Genomic DNA, 15,989 nt, shown 5'->3' with positions numbered 1-15,989 from the left:
CAGAAAACTGCACTGTGGCTCCAATGTGACACATTGTCAGAGGATTTCCGTGCATTACAGTGCAATAAAATGTAATCTATATTTTTTGCTTCACATGATTCTAATCCTCTCGGGTCTGTTTGTTTCAAGTCACAAACGTGACAGCTAAGTGTTCGACATGTTGTCTTCAAAATAAATTGTTTCTCTCAAAAGTGTTCAAGCTCAGAGCAGGAAATGCATGTTTATATCGGTCCAGAATAATTACCTCTCTATTTAGGAAAGGAACTGCATGTGATTGTACAAACGTTCTTAGAAATAAAATAAAAAATCTAATTCACTGTCCACCCCTGTTTACCAAACCCTGCTGCGTTTGACTCGTATGCGCAAAGCAATACATGAGTCAAACTATGTCATTACAGGAGTTCAAGCATTTACTGTTAAAACCTCAATTTACCTCTTCAGTGTGTTTTTTTTTCCTTCTCCATTATCTTCAAATTGGTTTTGATAACTTCCTCAGGAAACAGCTCTGAGGAAAATATTCCACAAAACCTTAAAGAAATGAATGTTCCCCTGTTGTTTCTTCGTGGTTGTTGTTACATGTTGTATCTGGACTCTTTGGGAACTTTTTTTTTCTTTCTTCAGCTTAAATGAACAATGTAATTTACTTGATAATGACCATTGAAAGTCGAACAATGTTCAAGTTGCCACAAGTGGATGTTCTACTGCAACAAATGTGTGTGACTATCTCACTGAAATGATTGATATTCAGAACGGTTATGCCACTTTTGTCCAAAAATATTCTAGTTATTGAAAAAAATACATAATCGTTTCAACAATTACATTTCCACATTTGGTATTCTGTATAGAAATTCCCAGCAGGATGAAATGTGTTGTGCATGTGCTCAGAATAAACATGTATAGTTTGTGCTTGAAGCACAATGAGAAAATATAAAGTCTATATTTATGTAGCGCTTTTCTAGACTTGACGACCACGAGAAGCTGCTTTACGCGACAATTTTCCATTCACCCATTCACACCCATTCACTCACAATCTCATACACATCTATGTGCAGTGCATTTTCTATCACTCATCTCTCATACCCATTCACATGCTGCCGCATTTACAGTTGCATATTCATTTCATTACATTTCAAACTTTATTAGAGACACATCTAGTGAGAGGTCCATAGCACCAACAAAACACAACAAAATACAACCTGAAACATGTCATTCAGGAACTGTGTAGAAGACTTTCTGTTTATGTTTCTCGCCCATAATTGCACAAACGATCTCTGCCACAACCCCCCTGTCTCATTTGTCTAGTCCTCATCTAGAATCATCCCTTCACTCATTGTTTTCTTTCTCGTTTCCTCACTTTTACCAACTTTTTTAAAATTTTCATTTTAGCCTTTGTTCCCCTTGTCCTCATTTCTCCTGAGTTGTTTATGCTCCCCTGCCGTTTCAAGTGTTGCCCTCCGTATCCTCATCCATATGATGATATGGACATACAGGGAGATGGATGGTGGGAGAAAAACACAATGGGTGTTTGCAGATGTCATTTCCCTCATGACACAGCTGTCCAACGGCCTTGACCTGAGGGGGACACAACACTAAATCTGACTTACAGATTTAATTGTACATAAACACACACTGATTGAGATTGCCCTGTACTAATGATGATTATGGTAGTTGATGGTCTTCATGTGACACTTTTGTCAGTCACAGTGGCCGCCAGATGTTTGTGTGTGTGTGTGTGTGTGTGCGCACACATTCTACTTTGTTTGTGTGTGTACATGTTGGCTTTAGTGTTTACTTTATTCTCAGAAAGGAGGGGGTGGGGATTATAGTAGATTCAGGTTACTGTGTCCTTTATCAAGCAGACAAGCCAATTAGGGCCACAACTATTGATATTAATTTCCCCATTCACCCCCTCTCTGCTCGTCCTGGGTTGTTTTTCATTTAATGCCTGGATACACTCAGTGATGACCTGTAAAGAATTGTAGATGACTGCAGAGGTATGCAGAGTGAATTTACTAGAGCATAACATTGTGCTGAAGAGCGAGTGGGGGGTGGGGGGGAGCGCTCATTCCTGAGAAATTGGCCCAGGGAGGTGGATCCCGTTATGGATGCTTTCAGGTAGAAAGTGAGTTGAAATAACTTGTTATCATCCTCCCCTTGCCTGTGTGCAGTGTGTTCTAATATAGAGAACGGAGACGTCTCACCCGGCGCTGCTCGCACCGCAGGCAACCAACGGCAAACTCATTTCTTCACCGGTCCTCTTTAACCTCTCCTTTCATGAGGCTTTATTGAATATGTTTGTGCTTTTTGAGACATAGGTCGCAAACAAAGGGGGATCCATGTTAAACAAATCCATCTAGTGTTGCCGTTTCACTGCATTTTATATACCATAGGTTGCCTAGATGTACTTGATATGTAATGCAGTCTTATCTGAAGTACATTTTGTAATTGTCATGATCATGGGTTTCTTTATTGTTTTGCAATACAAAATCCCAGCCTATGTAGCGTTTATAATATTGTGATATAATATGAAGACAGTCTGTATGCCTGCAGCACAGACTCTAAAAATCAATCGCTTAGATTGGTTACTGTAAATTACTACACTACACTAATAGCACAGTGAAAATCTCATACCGTATTTTCCGCACTATAAGGCGCACCGGATTATAAGGCGCACCTTCAATGAATGGCCTATTTTAAAACTTTGTCCATATATAAGGCGCACTGCATTATAAGGCGCATAGAATAGACGCTACAGTAGAGGCTGGGGTTACGTTATGCATTCATTAGATGGAGCTGCGCTAAAGGGAATGTCAACAAAACAGTCAGATAGGTCAGTCAAACTTTATTTATAGATTACAGACCAGCGTTCTGACAACTCCGTTTACTCCCAACATGAATAAACAGCTGTTTTATGTGATGTGGTATTTCGTTTATCTTTTAACAACAGCAGGGTATAACATGTAGTGCAACATTTATATCACATAGTGGAGGGGAACTTTTCCTGGATTCAATAAACACGTAAAAAACAGTCTGATACTGTTACGGTAAATCAAACGTTAGTGCTATCACAATATAGTAACACTCGAAATAGTGCAAAGCAATAACAATATATAAATAACTCAACGTTGCTCAAACGTTAATGTCACACAACACAACACACAAAATAAACATGTAAAGCTCAAGTTATTCCTCATCCGCGAATCCCTCGAATTCTTCTTCTTCAGTGTCCGAATTAAACAGTTGGGCGAATACGGGATCCAACATGCCCGGCTCCGTCTCGTCGGCGTCGTCACTAATCGAGTCAGTGTCGCTGCTGTTGTCTAGCAGTTCAGTGACAATTCCTGCCTTCCTGAAAGCTCGGACCACAGTTGAGACTGATATATCAGCCCAGGCATTTACGATCCACTGGCAGATAGTGGCGTATGTCGTCCGGCGCTGTCTCCCTGTCTTGGTGAACGTGAAGTCAGCGGCTGCTTACCGTATTGGTCCATATATAAGGCGCACCGGATTATACGGCGCACTGTCGGCTTTTGAGAAAATTTGAGGTTTTTAGGTGCGCCTTATAGTGCGGAAAATACGGTACTTAAAAGATGCAGACCTGTGTTTCACCCACATTAGCTCAAACAAGGGTAAAGAATTGCAAGCACTTGCAGATCACAGGCCTTTAGAATTTCCATATGCATCGTAAGCGTCCACAGATCAAACCATAAGTGATAGACAGGGAAGTGTTTCAAACACAACTTCAGATCAGAATCAGAGCAACGGGAGTATGCATTTTACATGGATTAAAGGGCGGATCATAGGGGGACTAATGGGGACATAAAGAGATTAGATGCTAGGAACAAGTCGTTGCGTCATTGGATAAATAGACAGATATGGATGAAGACACAGAGGAAGGCCGCTGAGACCAACTGCAAGAAAATGGTGTGTGGGTAGATATGGGGGGGTAATGATTGACCAGGAGATCCATGAGCATAAAGAGAAAGTTGAAAGACACAATAAGGAAGAGAGATGAAGTGAAGGAGGCTTTTGAGACCAGGTAATATAAAGCAACGAGGAAACTGTGCGGAACAAGTAGAGAGAGAGGCCTAAATATTTGAAGGCCATAGAGATGGGGAAAATGGTGTTAAAGCCTGGAGGTAGGAGGGGTTTCTCAAAGTAAATTGATGGATAGGTGCCCTGGGAGAGGAGGAAGATCAAAACAATAGGAAGAGACAGGGGAGCCAGACAAAGTCTCTGAGACAGATTAAAAGGAGCAGAGAGAAGAATTTACAGACACACATGCACTTGCATGGATAAACAAAAGGACTAAGACAATGAGTGAGGAACACAAATAGTCCCTTTCTCTTTTTCTCATATCCACAAACGCAAACCGCATTATCCATCACTCTCGAGAGGGATCCCGGGCCACGGCTAATGTGCTCCCCACAAAAACAGTGATGTTAAGAGGATAGGAGGCAAACAAAGACCAGACGTGCGCGAAGAGCTCACATCGGGCTCATTGTCGAAACCACCAGAAAAGTGACAACAAAGAACTTAAAGTGACACAGACACATTGATCCGCAAATTTGTTTAGGAACTTTGAATGACTGAAAATATGTGTGCGCTTGAGTGTCCTGGGAGGTGCTCTTGTCTTTGTCCTGAACCCCTCAGAGTGGGGAAAAGGGGTGTTTAAATGTGGATACATGGATGTGTATTCTGTCATTGTGTCTCCCGAAGTAGTGTATTCTTACTTTTTAATTTTTCTTAAAATAATGAACCTACATGGTCTTGATTGAGCAAAGACATTTGCTTAGAGCTTAGTGTAGAGAGCTAACTGTTTCTACTCCAATCTGCACATGCATCCACCATGTGTGTTTGTGCCTGGTTTGCTTTTGCCCTAATTTCTAGGAAAGGGAAAGGTGCAAAAAAAAAAAAAAAGTAAAAGTGATGTCTGAGACAGGTTTATGAGAAAGCCATATCTGTGTGTTATAAATGCCACTCTGGCATTTCAGCCCCAGCTGACTGCCTTTCTTAAAAGCCGCCATCTCCCAGATAGGGATATGAGTGACTGAGCATGTTGAGTGCCATTCTGGATCCACTGACCTTTCAGTTCATGCTCTGCCCAGCTGGGGTCTGATCCCTTGATAGGAACACAAATGTGGCCCCATGTTCTTGTCTTCTTTACATACATTCATACGATTATTTCTTTGACATTACTGTGAGTATCCTTGGTGTCATTTTGGCTGCAAAATCATGGCTGGCATTAATGTTTTTTGACAGAAGGATAAAACTTGTCCCTATAAAGGCAGTGATCACATTTTTCTCTCACACGCTTTTTTTTTTTTTCTCCACCGCTGTCATTCTTTTTATCTTACTGCTCCCTATCTCCTTTTTACTGTCTCTCTTCCTCTCTTTGTGTTTTTCTCTCCACTGCTCTATCTGTCTTGGCGAGAACGAGTCTCTGTACAAAACGCGGCAGACATGATGAAGATGTAGACATTAACCTTTTTTTTAGATAAGAAGGGAGATGAATAGGTGTGTGTTTGTGTGTGAGGCTGATATAACCGATATATATAAAGTCATCACAATAAGTAGTGTTTTTCAGCTGTCCCTGAGAAGACAAACACAACCCCAGGCCTTATCAATCTATTATGTGTGTTCCCACCTCTCCCGTGAAAATTTGCATATTTTACAGATCTCGTCTCATATCCACACACCACAACAACATATTTCAAGGAGTGTCCTCTCAGGTCCCTGTCTCTTGCTCACTCCCAGGTGGGTTGGTGTTGGCAGTCTGGGTTAGGAAATTTTGACCCCACATTACCCCGAGGTCATGGCCACGGCTCATCACGATGTACCATTGCACACCTTTTTGGAAGTACAGCAGTGGGTCTGTACTATTCTTTTAGCAGAGTTTGGTGCTGGGGACTGGGGCTCTTGGTTATGTTTAGAGCTGAATCGATGAATCAATTGTTAATCGATTACTAACTTAATCGACAACTATTTTGATAATCGATCAACTGGTTTGAAAAAAATTTCATGAAAACAAGATTTCCGATTGTTTAAGCTTCTTAAATGAGTATTTCTTTTCAGTTATTTGCTCTGGATAACAAAGAAATCAAGTGAATCATTTTGAGAAAAAAACAAAACAAGACATTTGAGAACATCATCATTTCCAGGTTTGACGAACACCGATCATTTTTTAAGGTTTCCTGATATTTTATGGACCAAACGATTAATCGATTAGGAAAATAATCATTAGTTGCAGCTCTGGTTTTGTTCAGTGCGACTGTGTGCAGGGAGCACTGTAGGTGGTTGTTATCCTGACCCGATGGCCGAACCACCTCAAATTGAACACATGTATAGCATGGATGCAAAGCAACTGTACTTTAGGTTCCTTCTAGATTCCAGAGCTATATCTCTAAGGCAGAGGAAAAATAGTTCCAGCCATTGGTTTTGACCACTTCATTCATTCAGCTTTTCTCCAATGGAAAGTTAAGGGTCAGAATGAAGAGCAACCTGTAAATTGAAAACTTTGCCTCCTGGCTCAGCTCCCTTTCCCCCACCAACTGCAACTTTACTTTGCTGATATTTTCAGTCATGAACAAGTCCTCAAGATACTTCAACCACTTGCTTCACACTTGGGCTGCAAACTGTGCATGTTCATCAGATGTCATCATCTGAAGAAGTCAACAAAAACACATCGTCTGTGCCTTGAAATCATCACATAATATGTCTCCCTGGGCAACTCCAGAAAAAAGGATAACACACAGCCTCTCCCCAGGAGTTTGGATCCAAAAGCCAGTGCTGGAAGTGAGCCCACCCATATCTAACTGATATCTCGCCACCTCCGGCTTCTTCCTCACTGTGCCAACAGGGATCAGTGTGCCTCAGGTCCCTGAACTGGCCTGCTGCCCAGCTCATGGTGCAATCTGACCCAATGCCTACCTCTGCAAGTGTTGAGCCCTCAGGGTGCACAGTTGAACGGTTGCCTGATATTTTCAGAAACATACAGAGATTTGATTTATTGCATTATCATATTCTGAATTTTGTTAAAACCAACTTAACGGGGAGTCATTTACATTTAAGGATAAGTAACTGACTGAAAAATAAAGTATGATAAAGTAAGTTAATTCTGTCCCAACTGAATACTTAAATACTTAAATCCATTTACACTGACCACCTATTTCTGTAAATGATCATATAATAATGTGATGGTAGTGGTGGCTGGTCTGCAGTGGGTGTTTGAGTTTTTGTTGCAAGTTACTTTTGCTTCTTTATCATTTTGAATCAGTCCATTTTCCTCTGACCTCTGGCATCAACAAGGAGACAATTGTCTGTGAGACTTTGAGAAGCTTGTATATGAAAATTCCACAGTGGCTTCTGAAATACTCAGACAAGCCCACCTGATACCAGTAACCATGCCACATTTCATTCATTTAAACCACATTTTTCCTCATTCTGATGCCTGGTTTGGACTTAATCACATTGTCTTGATCATGTCTACATGCCTAAATGTACAGTTTTACTGCCATGTAATTGGCTTCCAATTTACTTTCTTATATGGATAATGAGTGTAAATTCCTGCTCATACAATACCTACTCTCTCAGCTCCCCTCTCACCACCTTCCTCTGTCTCTCCAGTCTTCAGGTGTTTATTTTGGCAAAAGTTTGACTGAGTCTCACAGGAGACTCAGACTGGCACATAACACAGCTCCCATTCCACCTGATGTTGCTGCTCTTTCACCTCTTGTCTCTTCTATCTTCTCATCCTGAAAAGCAAGCAACGAAAGGGATTCAGTTTCGTTGCAGGATTCAGAAGTCCCCCCTGTTCTGTTAGAAAAAGTGATAGCAAGAGTCAACTGTGTTGTTCCATGAGAGGCCAAGCAAAAATGAGTGCTTGGAAATTTGGGCTTATAGGTGATTTTCTCACTGCTGTTTTGGTTTACTTGGGTAGTTTGTCCCTTTGGCTTAGAGTCAAGAGAAGGTCTTGTCTTTTCAATGTGAATTTCAAGATCAGCTCTCTTTACCACATCCTGAGTCTTACTAACCTTTGTACCAACTCAATTTGTACTTTTCTGTCTCTATATTTCCGCTGATTATAGGTTGCTTGTGTTAGGTTCATGTTATAAGAGCGACGGGAAACATGAGTAGAAGAAAAGTGGCAGCAGATCAGGACAATGACGTGACTCTTGCTAATTGGGTTGGGTTTAAAAACTCTATGGTGTCTTTGTCAATTCTGGAGCTTAGCTAGTTGAGTTGTGTTTGGGGACTCCACTGACCTAACTGTGAAGGTCTTAAACTGAAACTTTCTTACTTGGATAACCTTTGTACCAACTCAATTTTGACTTTTCAGTCTAAAATATCATTATATTTATGTATTTATTGTTTTCATTTTTTTTCCCGTTCATTGCCCTTTGGACAACATGTGAACTGTGGCGCTTCACATGACTTCTATTCAACTTCTACATCACATCCCAAACCATTTCCAAACACCTTGTCAATTATGTGTTTGGAAATGTGTGATGCTGCGATATTTCCGCTGATTATAGGTTGTTTTTCATGTCATAAGAGCGACGGGAAACATGTGAATGGAAAGAAAGTTCAAAGTGGCAGCAGATCAGGACAATGACGTGACTCTCGCTAATTGGGTTGGAGTTAAAAATTGTACGGCGTCTTTGTCAAGGCTGGAGCTTAGCAAGTTCAGTTGTGTTTGGGGACCCCGCTGACCTAACTGTGAAGGTCTTAAACTGAAACTTTCTTACTTGGATAGAATAATAACAACACACACACACGCATATTATGCACGTACACACAAAGGATTGCAGTCTTTTTTAGGACACGCTGTTAATCCCATTGACTTGTCAGTACTGTGGCCTGAAAAGAAATTAGGCTAATTCTGACACGTCACCATAGCAAAAACACATCCGTAGCTTTGTCCTAGACTTTAGCCCCAATGCTGGAAGTTTATAAGTATAAGGCTGTGCTGCAGCCAAAGTCTGCCTCAGTCCTCCTCTGTAGTTACAGTATATGCGGCTCTGGAGATTTCATTGTCTCTGATACAATTTGATAGAGTGATATTGACAATGCAGCTTATTTTCCCAGAATAAAGAGGGAGGGAAATGTAATATTGTTTCATTTGTTCTCGCTGTTACTGTGATATTGCCAGCCACCAAACACCCCATCTCCCTGCCAAGCCACTGTTCCACGCCACAAGCACCTTATCCAATGTAAAGGAAACACTATTGCATCTCCGTCTGAAATATGGCAATCGTTTACCTTTTATCCACTCGCTGAGACACACACACAAGAGGTATTTGTGTGTCAAGATATCTGTTTGTGACCTTCAAACACCAAAGGTACATGTGAAGCTGTTTAAATACAGCCTTTCAACCACAGGTGTAATCTGTTACTAAGTGTGCCTGCCAGTCTCAAATGCATTCACCATCCAACTGGTTGAGCAAATAAATTACACTTACTATTCAGCAGCTAGTTGTCAATTGTACATCACATTAATGTGACAAACTCCTCAGTTAACGATTTAGCAATCAATCACACGTAATGGGGAGATGTTTGTGAGTTTGTTCGTGCTGTACTTTTGTGTGCAAAGTCCAAAACCAGAAATAACACAATTCATTCAAGTTTTTTTTCTCTTTGTGCTTGGTCTCCAGACGGGACCCCTTACACGTGGTGGGTGGGCCGGGCCAGCGAGAAGCACTTCTACTGGGGCGGCTCGGGGCCTGGCATCCAGAAATGTGCCTGTGGCATCGACAGGAACTGCTCCGACCCCAAATATGACTGCAACTGCGACGCCGACCTCACAGAGTGGTAAGGCCCTTCTGTCATCCATCAAATATTCAGCACGAGCAACAACAGCCTGGAATGTATTGATTTACTTCCTCACTCACTTCCACGTTTCAGTTTTGCATTGACTGTAATTAAAGTCTGTAGAAGCAACTGGCAGTAAAAGGTTTTCAATCAGTGTTATACGGTGGACGTATATATACAATCGATTATAGCAAAATCCTCAGGGTTAGGGTAACAGGGACAACAGGTCTAATCTAACTATATAACATAAAATGCCTGCCAACTCAACTTTGAGAAGTGCTTCCCATACCATAGATAGTAACTTTTAAGATCTATAGACCCATGAATTAAGACAAAAACAACAGAATTTGATCTGTATTGTTGTTTTTTTAACAATAGGAATGGACTTGCAACGGATTATCATTCAAGAATTTAACATGTTTGTTTTGTAATGCTTCAGGTAAAAAAAAATGGTATTAGTAGTAATAATAGTATTATAATAGGTCACCACATTATTTTGTGGGAAGACATATGACACTAAAAACACATTGGCTGGTAAACAGTCGAAGTCACGATATGTCAGGTAAGTCTAATATCAGACTTGGTAACTTTACACAACATAAAATAACGATCTGTTTTTCTTAATTCTATACGAGTTAGCACGTAATGTTATATGAGTTATATGTGTCCTCAGCTGTTGCTAAACCAGACTTTTGGACTGTCATATTGGACTGCAGCTTTGGGATTTCACTCTACATGCACCTGTCAAGGGCATATTAAAATGGTTCAGTTTTCAGGCCTCTCACAAAGTTGGCGCTCATTTTAATTGGTAAACAAAAAATAAGGTAATTCACAATTTTTGCCAAGAAATTGCCATTTATTTTTGGGGCCATACATTTCTCCATCGCTCCATCGTTATAAACTGCCTCCACAAATCTCAGCTGGTCATGGGAACTAGTTGAGTGTCTGTTTAACTTAATTTATTAAATATTACAGCCGTTGTGAAGCTTTATTCTGAAACAAGCTTTGTCAAATATTCAAATTTGCGTTCACATGTGAAAAGATCTCTTTGCATGAATCCAAAGAGGTCTAGTCAAATTGTACCTGTCTATTTTTTTTCTTTACTTTTTGGTAATTGATACACAAGCACACACAGAGATAAACAGAAACTAAAAACGTTGGCTGCTCTTAATGTATGCATTAATCTGAAAGCTCAGAATCTGTCTGAGCTCGACAGTCTGACTTCAAACGCTGAAGTGGTTGAATGATGAATGCCACAACTGATGATGCCTTTATTTAAGGGGGGGTGTTTCCCTCCAGAACTAACAGTTTGTGTTTCACAGCTCTTTTAGCCAGCTGATGGATATTCTCATTAAACCAGCTGCATTGGTGTCTGTGGGTGTGTGCATGTGCATGCATACCATACATGAGAAATTACCGCGTGCTGCCAAGAAAATGGAGATTTCATTTTTTCACCTCAATTCTGAAAGTGACGACAATATAAATAAGTTATACTCTGTCTATTAATAATGGATGCATTAATGAGTCATTGTTTGGTCGAGCAGGTTTTTGAAATACTACCCACGTAACTCTCATTTCACTTTACCCGTGTTTTTGGCAGCACATGGAAACAAACACACACACAAAGGTCCACACAGCTATCCTGATAAGGACTCTCATTGTAGGGCTGAACAATTAATTGCAATTTTATCGAAATGGCAATGTTTTTTAAAGCCAAAATGTGTGTCAGAATATAATTTTTTATATTAATTATTAGATTAGTTATTGTCTTGATTTATACACATCTTATTCTACAGACTGAAGAGAACAACTTTGTTTCTCACAGATCTGCACAAATATCACACAATGATGTAATGATGGGCAGCCCATGGCCAAGTGGAGAGGGAACTTGGCTTGTAACCGGAGGGTTCCTGGTTTGAGTCTCCACCAGGTCAAAAAAGGGCTGGGGTACCCCTGAGCAAAGTACCCATCCCCCATTGTTTGCCGGCTGCTGCTCAGTGGCTGCCCGCTGCTCCTAACTCTAGGGAGGTTTCTAGTAGAGGATGGGTAACTGATAAAGGACTAATTTATTTAATATTAAAAAAATTACCATTTACTATGATATCACGAATCATATCGCAATCCCGGTCAAAATAATCGATATTCGATATTTATTCAAAGTCGCTCAGCCCTATCTCCTCAACTTCCGTTTATTTGCACAGCCTTACCAAAGCATAACCAGTTGATGACTTCCACAAAACTTAATTTTACCATAGCCCTAAACTCTACCAGTTCATGTTTTGCCTCATTCAGACCAGGTTTTGGTTTCCATGAGGACTATTGGTCCTGCCAAGGTCAGTGTTAATGTCAGAAATATAATAACTTTCTAAATATATATAATATTTAATTCATTTTGTTGATTCATCTTACAGGAGAGAAGATTCTGGGCTCCTTGTATACAAGGAACATCTTCCAGTCAGCCAGGTTGCAGTGGGTGACACCAACAGACCGGGGTCTTTGTCCAAGCTCACTGTCGGACCGCTCCGTTGCCAGGGTGACCGTAAGTGTTGCGTTGTTGACACAAGTGACTACGGAGTTGGTGATGCATATTTTAATTGCCATATTGCTGTCGACATCACGACCGTACACAAACACTTAAGTAAGGATGATCGTTGAGAAATTAATTCAACAAATGATAAGATGTTGGTTGATTGATAGATAAATTGATCTCGGCAATGCAGTTTTATTTATAATGTCCTTTTCATACACAAAGGCATATTCTAGGTTCTGTTCACGAACATTTCAAAATAACACAGTGACAGAATTGTAAGAAATCACAGACGTGAAAATTACAGTCAATAACCTATTGTTAAAAGTTTAAAAAGTTTGTTTTTTGTTTAAATGAAAGGAATAAAAAGATTATTATAATAATGTTAAAAAGAAACAAAAGGAGTAAAAGGAAATGAGAAGCATTGAAATGCCTCCGTACAAACTTGTTTCACTCATTTTAGATGATCCACAGTATTGGAAGAACCCATATGACCTTGGTCTCCATGAGTCTAGGCAGCAGAGTTTTATGTCAGGATATCAAGGTGTGCACTGATTCAAAGGAAGTTAAAAGGTCAGTCATGCAGCCGGGAGCTAAAATCACACTGTGCTTTCTAGTAACCAGTCAGATCTTAAAAAAGACTTCAAACCTTACAGGGAGTGTGCACGGGAAGATGAAACCCGGTGTGAGCTGTTTGGAATAGCTGCAGGTCTGAAAAGGACGTTTGAGTGAGACATGAGGACTGCAGGTTACAATGGCTTAATTGGAAAATGTGATCATTAATGAGCCTGTCCAAGTCAGCCACTGGGAAGATTGGTTTCATATTAAAAAATAATTCTCAGCTTGTTGTAGAGGCCTGGCTGCATAACCTTTGTGAAGGGTGCATCAAAGGTTGAATCAAGAAGAAAAATCATCTTTTTGACACAGTGAGTCACTTTTTAACGGCCTTAAGGTAAAATTGCCTTTTTAATTTGATGTTAAGTTGTAGGAAATCCAGGCACAAGCCGTTCACAGTACTCCAGATACCTGTAAAAGGAAAAAAAAATAACTTGATCATTTTAAGGAGGAGAGGAGCTTGGTATGGTGTATTCATAGATAAAAGGTTGTGCCACCTATTAAAACAAAAAGGTTGCTCTGTGTTGCCACTTCAGCCGTGATAATGTTGTTTCTGAAATGCCAACACATTGCTAAAATAGCGGATGTTACATGGACAATGAAACACAAAGTAAATAAAGATTATCCTCCCCAGTATCTTTGTCCCAAGGTCATCTGTGACTCTGGGCAGCGGGAAACCAGACGGGAGTTTTTCTAAGATACAATTAAAACTGAATAAATTATCCATGAGACTAATATTCTTTGATTGTTCGAAACAAACCTCTTGACTTAAGATTCTCTGTTCATAAGATTCATTGGATTCCAACAGATAGGCTGTCTTGTCTGAAACAGAGTTTTAAATAATACCACATACCCAAAAGTTATGTAGCCTCTGCTTCTCCTTAATCTTCTTCCACTCTGCTCGACTCAACCTTTCTTAATGCATTTTCCTTACTGGGTGAAAATTACTCATAAAAACCAAGTAAATGTCGGCTGTCTCCATTACCACTGATGTATTCAGGGTTGTAATAAAGGGAAACTGCAAAGATGTGTAATGCTGGTGAGCAAAGTGCCAGGCATCTTACAATGATAGCTGGGATACATTTATACACTCATACTTGAATTACTGCCTGAACTGGCCATTTACTGTGACGGCTTCAAGGCGTGCAATTCACTGCAGCTGCAGAGAGAGCAAAGCGTACAGCGGAGTGCTTTTCCTATATATTAAATCATGATCACTTCAGGTAAGAATGTACACAGAATGACCCGTGATGTGGTGATTGTCACACTGTTTGTGTACTCAGTCGATCATCGAGTTATCTCGTTGTTTTCTGACATATTCTCTGTTTTACAGTGGCAGCACGTAATGTTTTTCCGCTGTAGCATGACCCCTTTTTGCCATGATCTTTGCCAAAATTGCCATGTGAATCAAAGTGCAACTGGACACATTGTTGGTCTGGACTGTTGCTTTGTTGAGAGTGTCCACGTGCTGGTTACAGTTTTATTCAAGTGTGTTTTAAGTGGCAGTTTAACGTGTGCACTCATGGAAAGATAAATGAGATAGATTTCTGAACTCTGTTCCATCTAGTTCCCAAAGTTTTTCTTGCTCAGGCAAACAACACACACACTGAGGCAGCTTAGTCCTTGCTGTTTCTCTTCCTGTCTATTTCTCTAATCATTGTTGGCACACTGCTCTCTGTGGGACATTAGGTCAACTGGAAGACGCCCGTGGATTTGGCATCGGAGTAGCTGCAGTGCTGGATTAACACACACGATACACATCAAAATACTGCACAAGTAATGATCAGCGACTATTTCACATGGAATCATCCTGTACCCGGAATTATGTCTGGCATGTGCCGTTGGTATACTCTTTGTAAAATTGTGTGTGGCTGGCACGTGTTTCTAAAAAGACTTTCTGGAACCGTGAGTACAATCGTTGTGGAGGCACAGGAGCCAAGCTGCTTTGTGTTCTTCATTTGCCTCACGTCGGCTTTGTAACCTTTTCCCTCATCCCTCCTTTTTGTGACCTGAACAAGAACGAGGTTAGAACTGCAGCAGACGGCAAAATGAAACCACTTTTTCTATCGTCCAGAATAAATGTATTATACACTACAGGTACGAAAGCGACCGCAATCTGATACTGACTTCTCAAATGTATTACAGATCCTCTCTTTTTATTTCTTCATCTCCTAAGACCAAATATATTACAGCAACACAGAGCTAAAGTAATGTTGCTATCTGCTGTGATGGAAGACCCAGAGAGATTTTGCGGGAAAAATAATATCCTGCGAGGAGGAAATGCAAACATGGATTTAATCTTTAGCACACGGCAGCGATATCATTACGATGATAATGCTTCATATATTATCTATCGACTGCTCATTTTTCATACCAAAGTGAATATTAGAGTGGAGCTATGTAAATCTCACTGGACTGTGAGGGTGTATGTGTGTATTCCGAGTGGTTTACAGTGAGTCAATGCTCCACTTAATGCCTGTCTCTGTCTGTTTAGCACACAGGAAGTCCAGAACAAGTGTCACGCTCATTATAGTCCCCTTATCAACAATCTAGTGCTGCTTTCTCTTCATCACAGAGTTGCCAACATGTTTGACTTAATGACCCATGACATCACATCTGCTTTTTTTGCTACACTGCTCCATCATGGAGCAGTATAGCAGACGTAATTAAAAAAAGATAGATCCGTCCGTCACTTTTCTTCTCCATCTCATTCTACTATCAATTTTATGTGCATGTGCAAGAGAGACAGAGTTATTCTCTTTTACGCCAAGTGACCAAATGCTAACTTGCAAATAAGGATGACTTTGAGGTATGTTGGCCATAACGCTTGCCCGGACAGTGGAACATGGAGCATACATTATAAATATGCCCATTAAGGCATATTAAACATATATTAAAAATTTCACATGTGAACGAGTACTCTGTCCGTGATTGATGCTTCTCATACTCTGCACAGAGTTCTGTCTCAGTAAGAGCAATGATGATTGGCGGCCATATAATAGGTTTTCATTTGGCAAATGACTAATGTCCTCTTCTG

At 40.4% G+C, this 15,989-nt stretch overlaps 1 protein-coding gene across 2 annotated transcripts in view; it reads left to right on the top strand.

Annotated features, from left to right (window-relative positions):
- The window catches only part of cntnap2a (contactin associated protein 2a), a 307,312-nt gene that overhangs the window by 244,028 nt on the left and 47,295 nt on the right, over window positions 1-15,989 (top strand). For both annotated transcript variants that reach the window (XM_058623391.1, XM_058623402.1), the window contains 2 exons: window positions 9,654-9,810; window positions 12,222-12,349. In XM_058623391.1, coding sequence (XP_058479374.1) covers window positions 9,654-9,810; window positions 12,222-12,349 — 285 coding nt within the window. The remainder of the gene's footprint in view (window positions 1-9,653; window positions 9,811-12,221; window positions 12,350-15,989) is intronic.

Source organism: Solea solea, chromosome 1 (assembly GCF_958295425.1).
Source record: "Solea solea chromosome 1, fSolSol10.1, whole genome shotgun sequence".
Classification (NCBI taxonomy): Eukaryota; Metazoa; Chordata; class Actinopteri; order Pleuronectiformes; family Soleidae; genus Solea; species Solea solea.
This window is presented reverse-complemented; position numbering and strand designations above follow the sequence as displayed.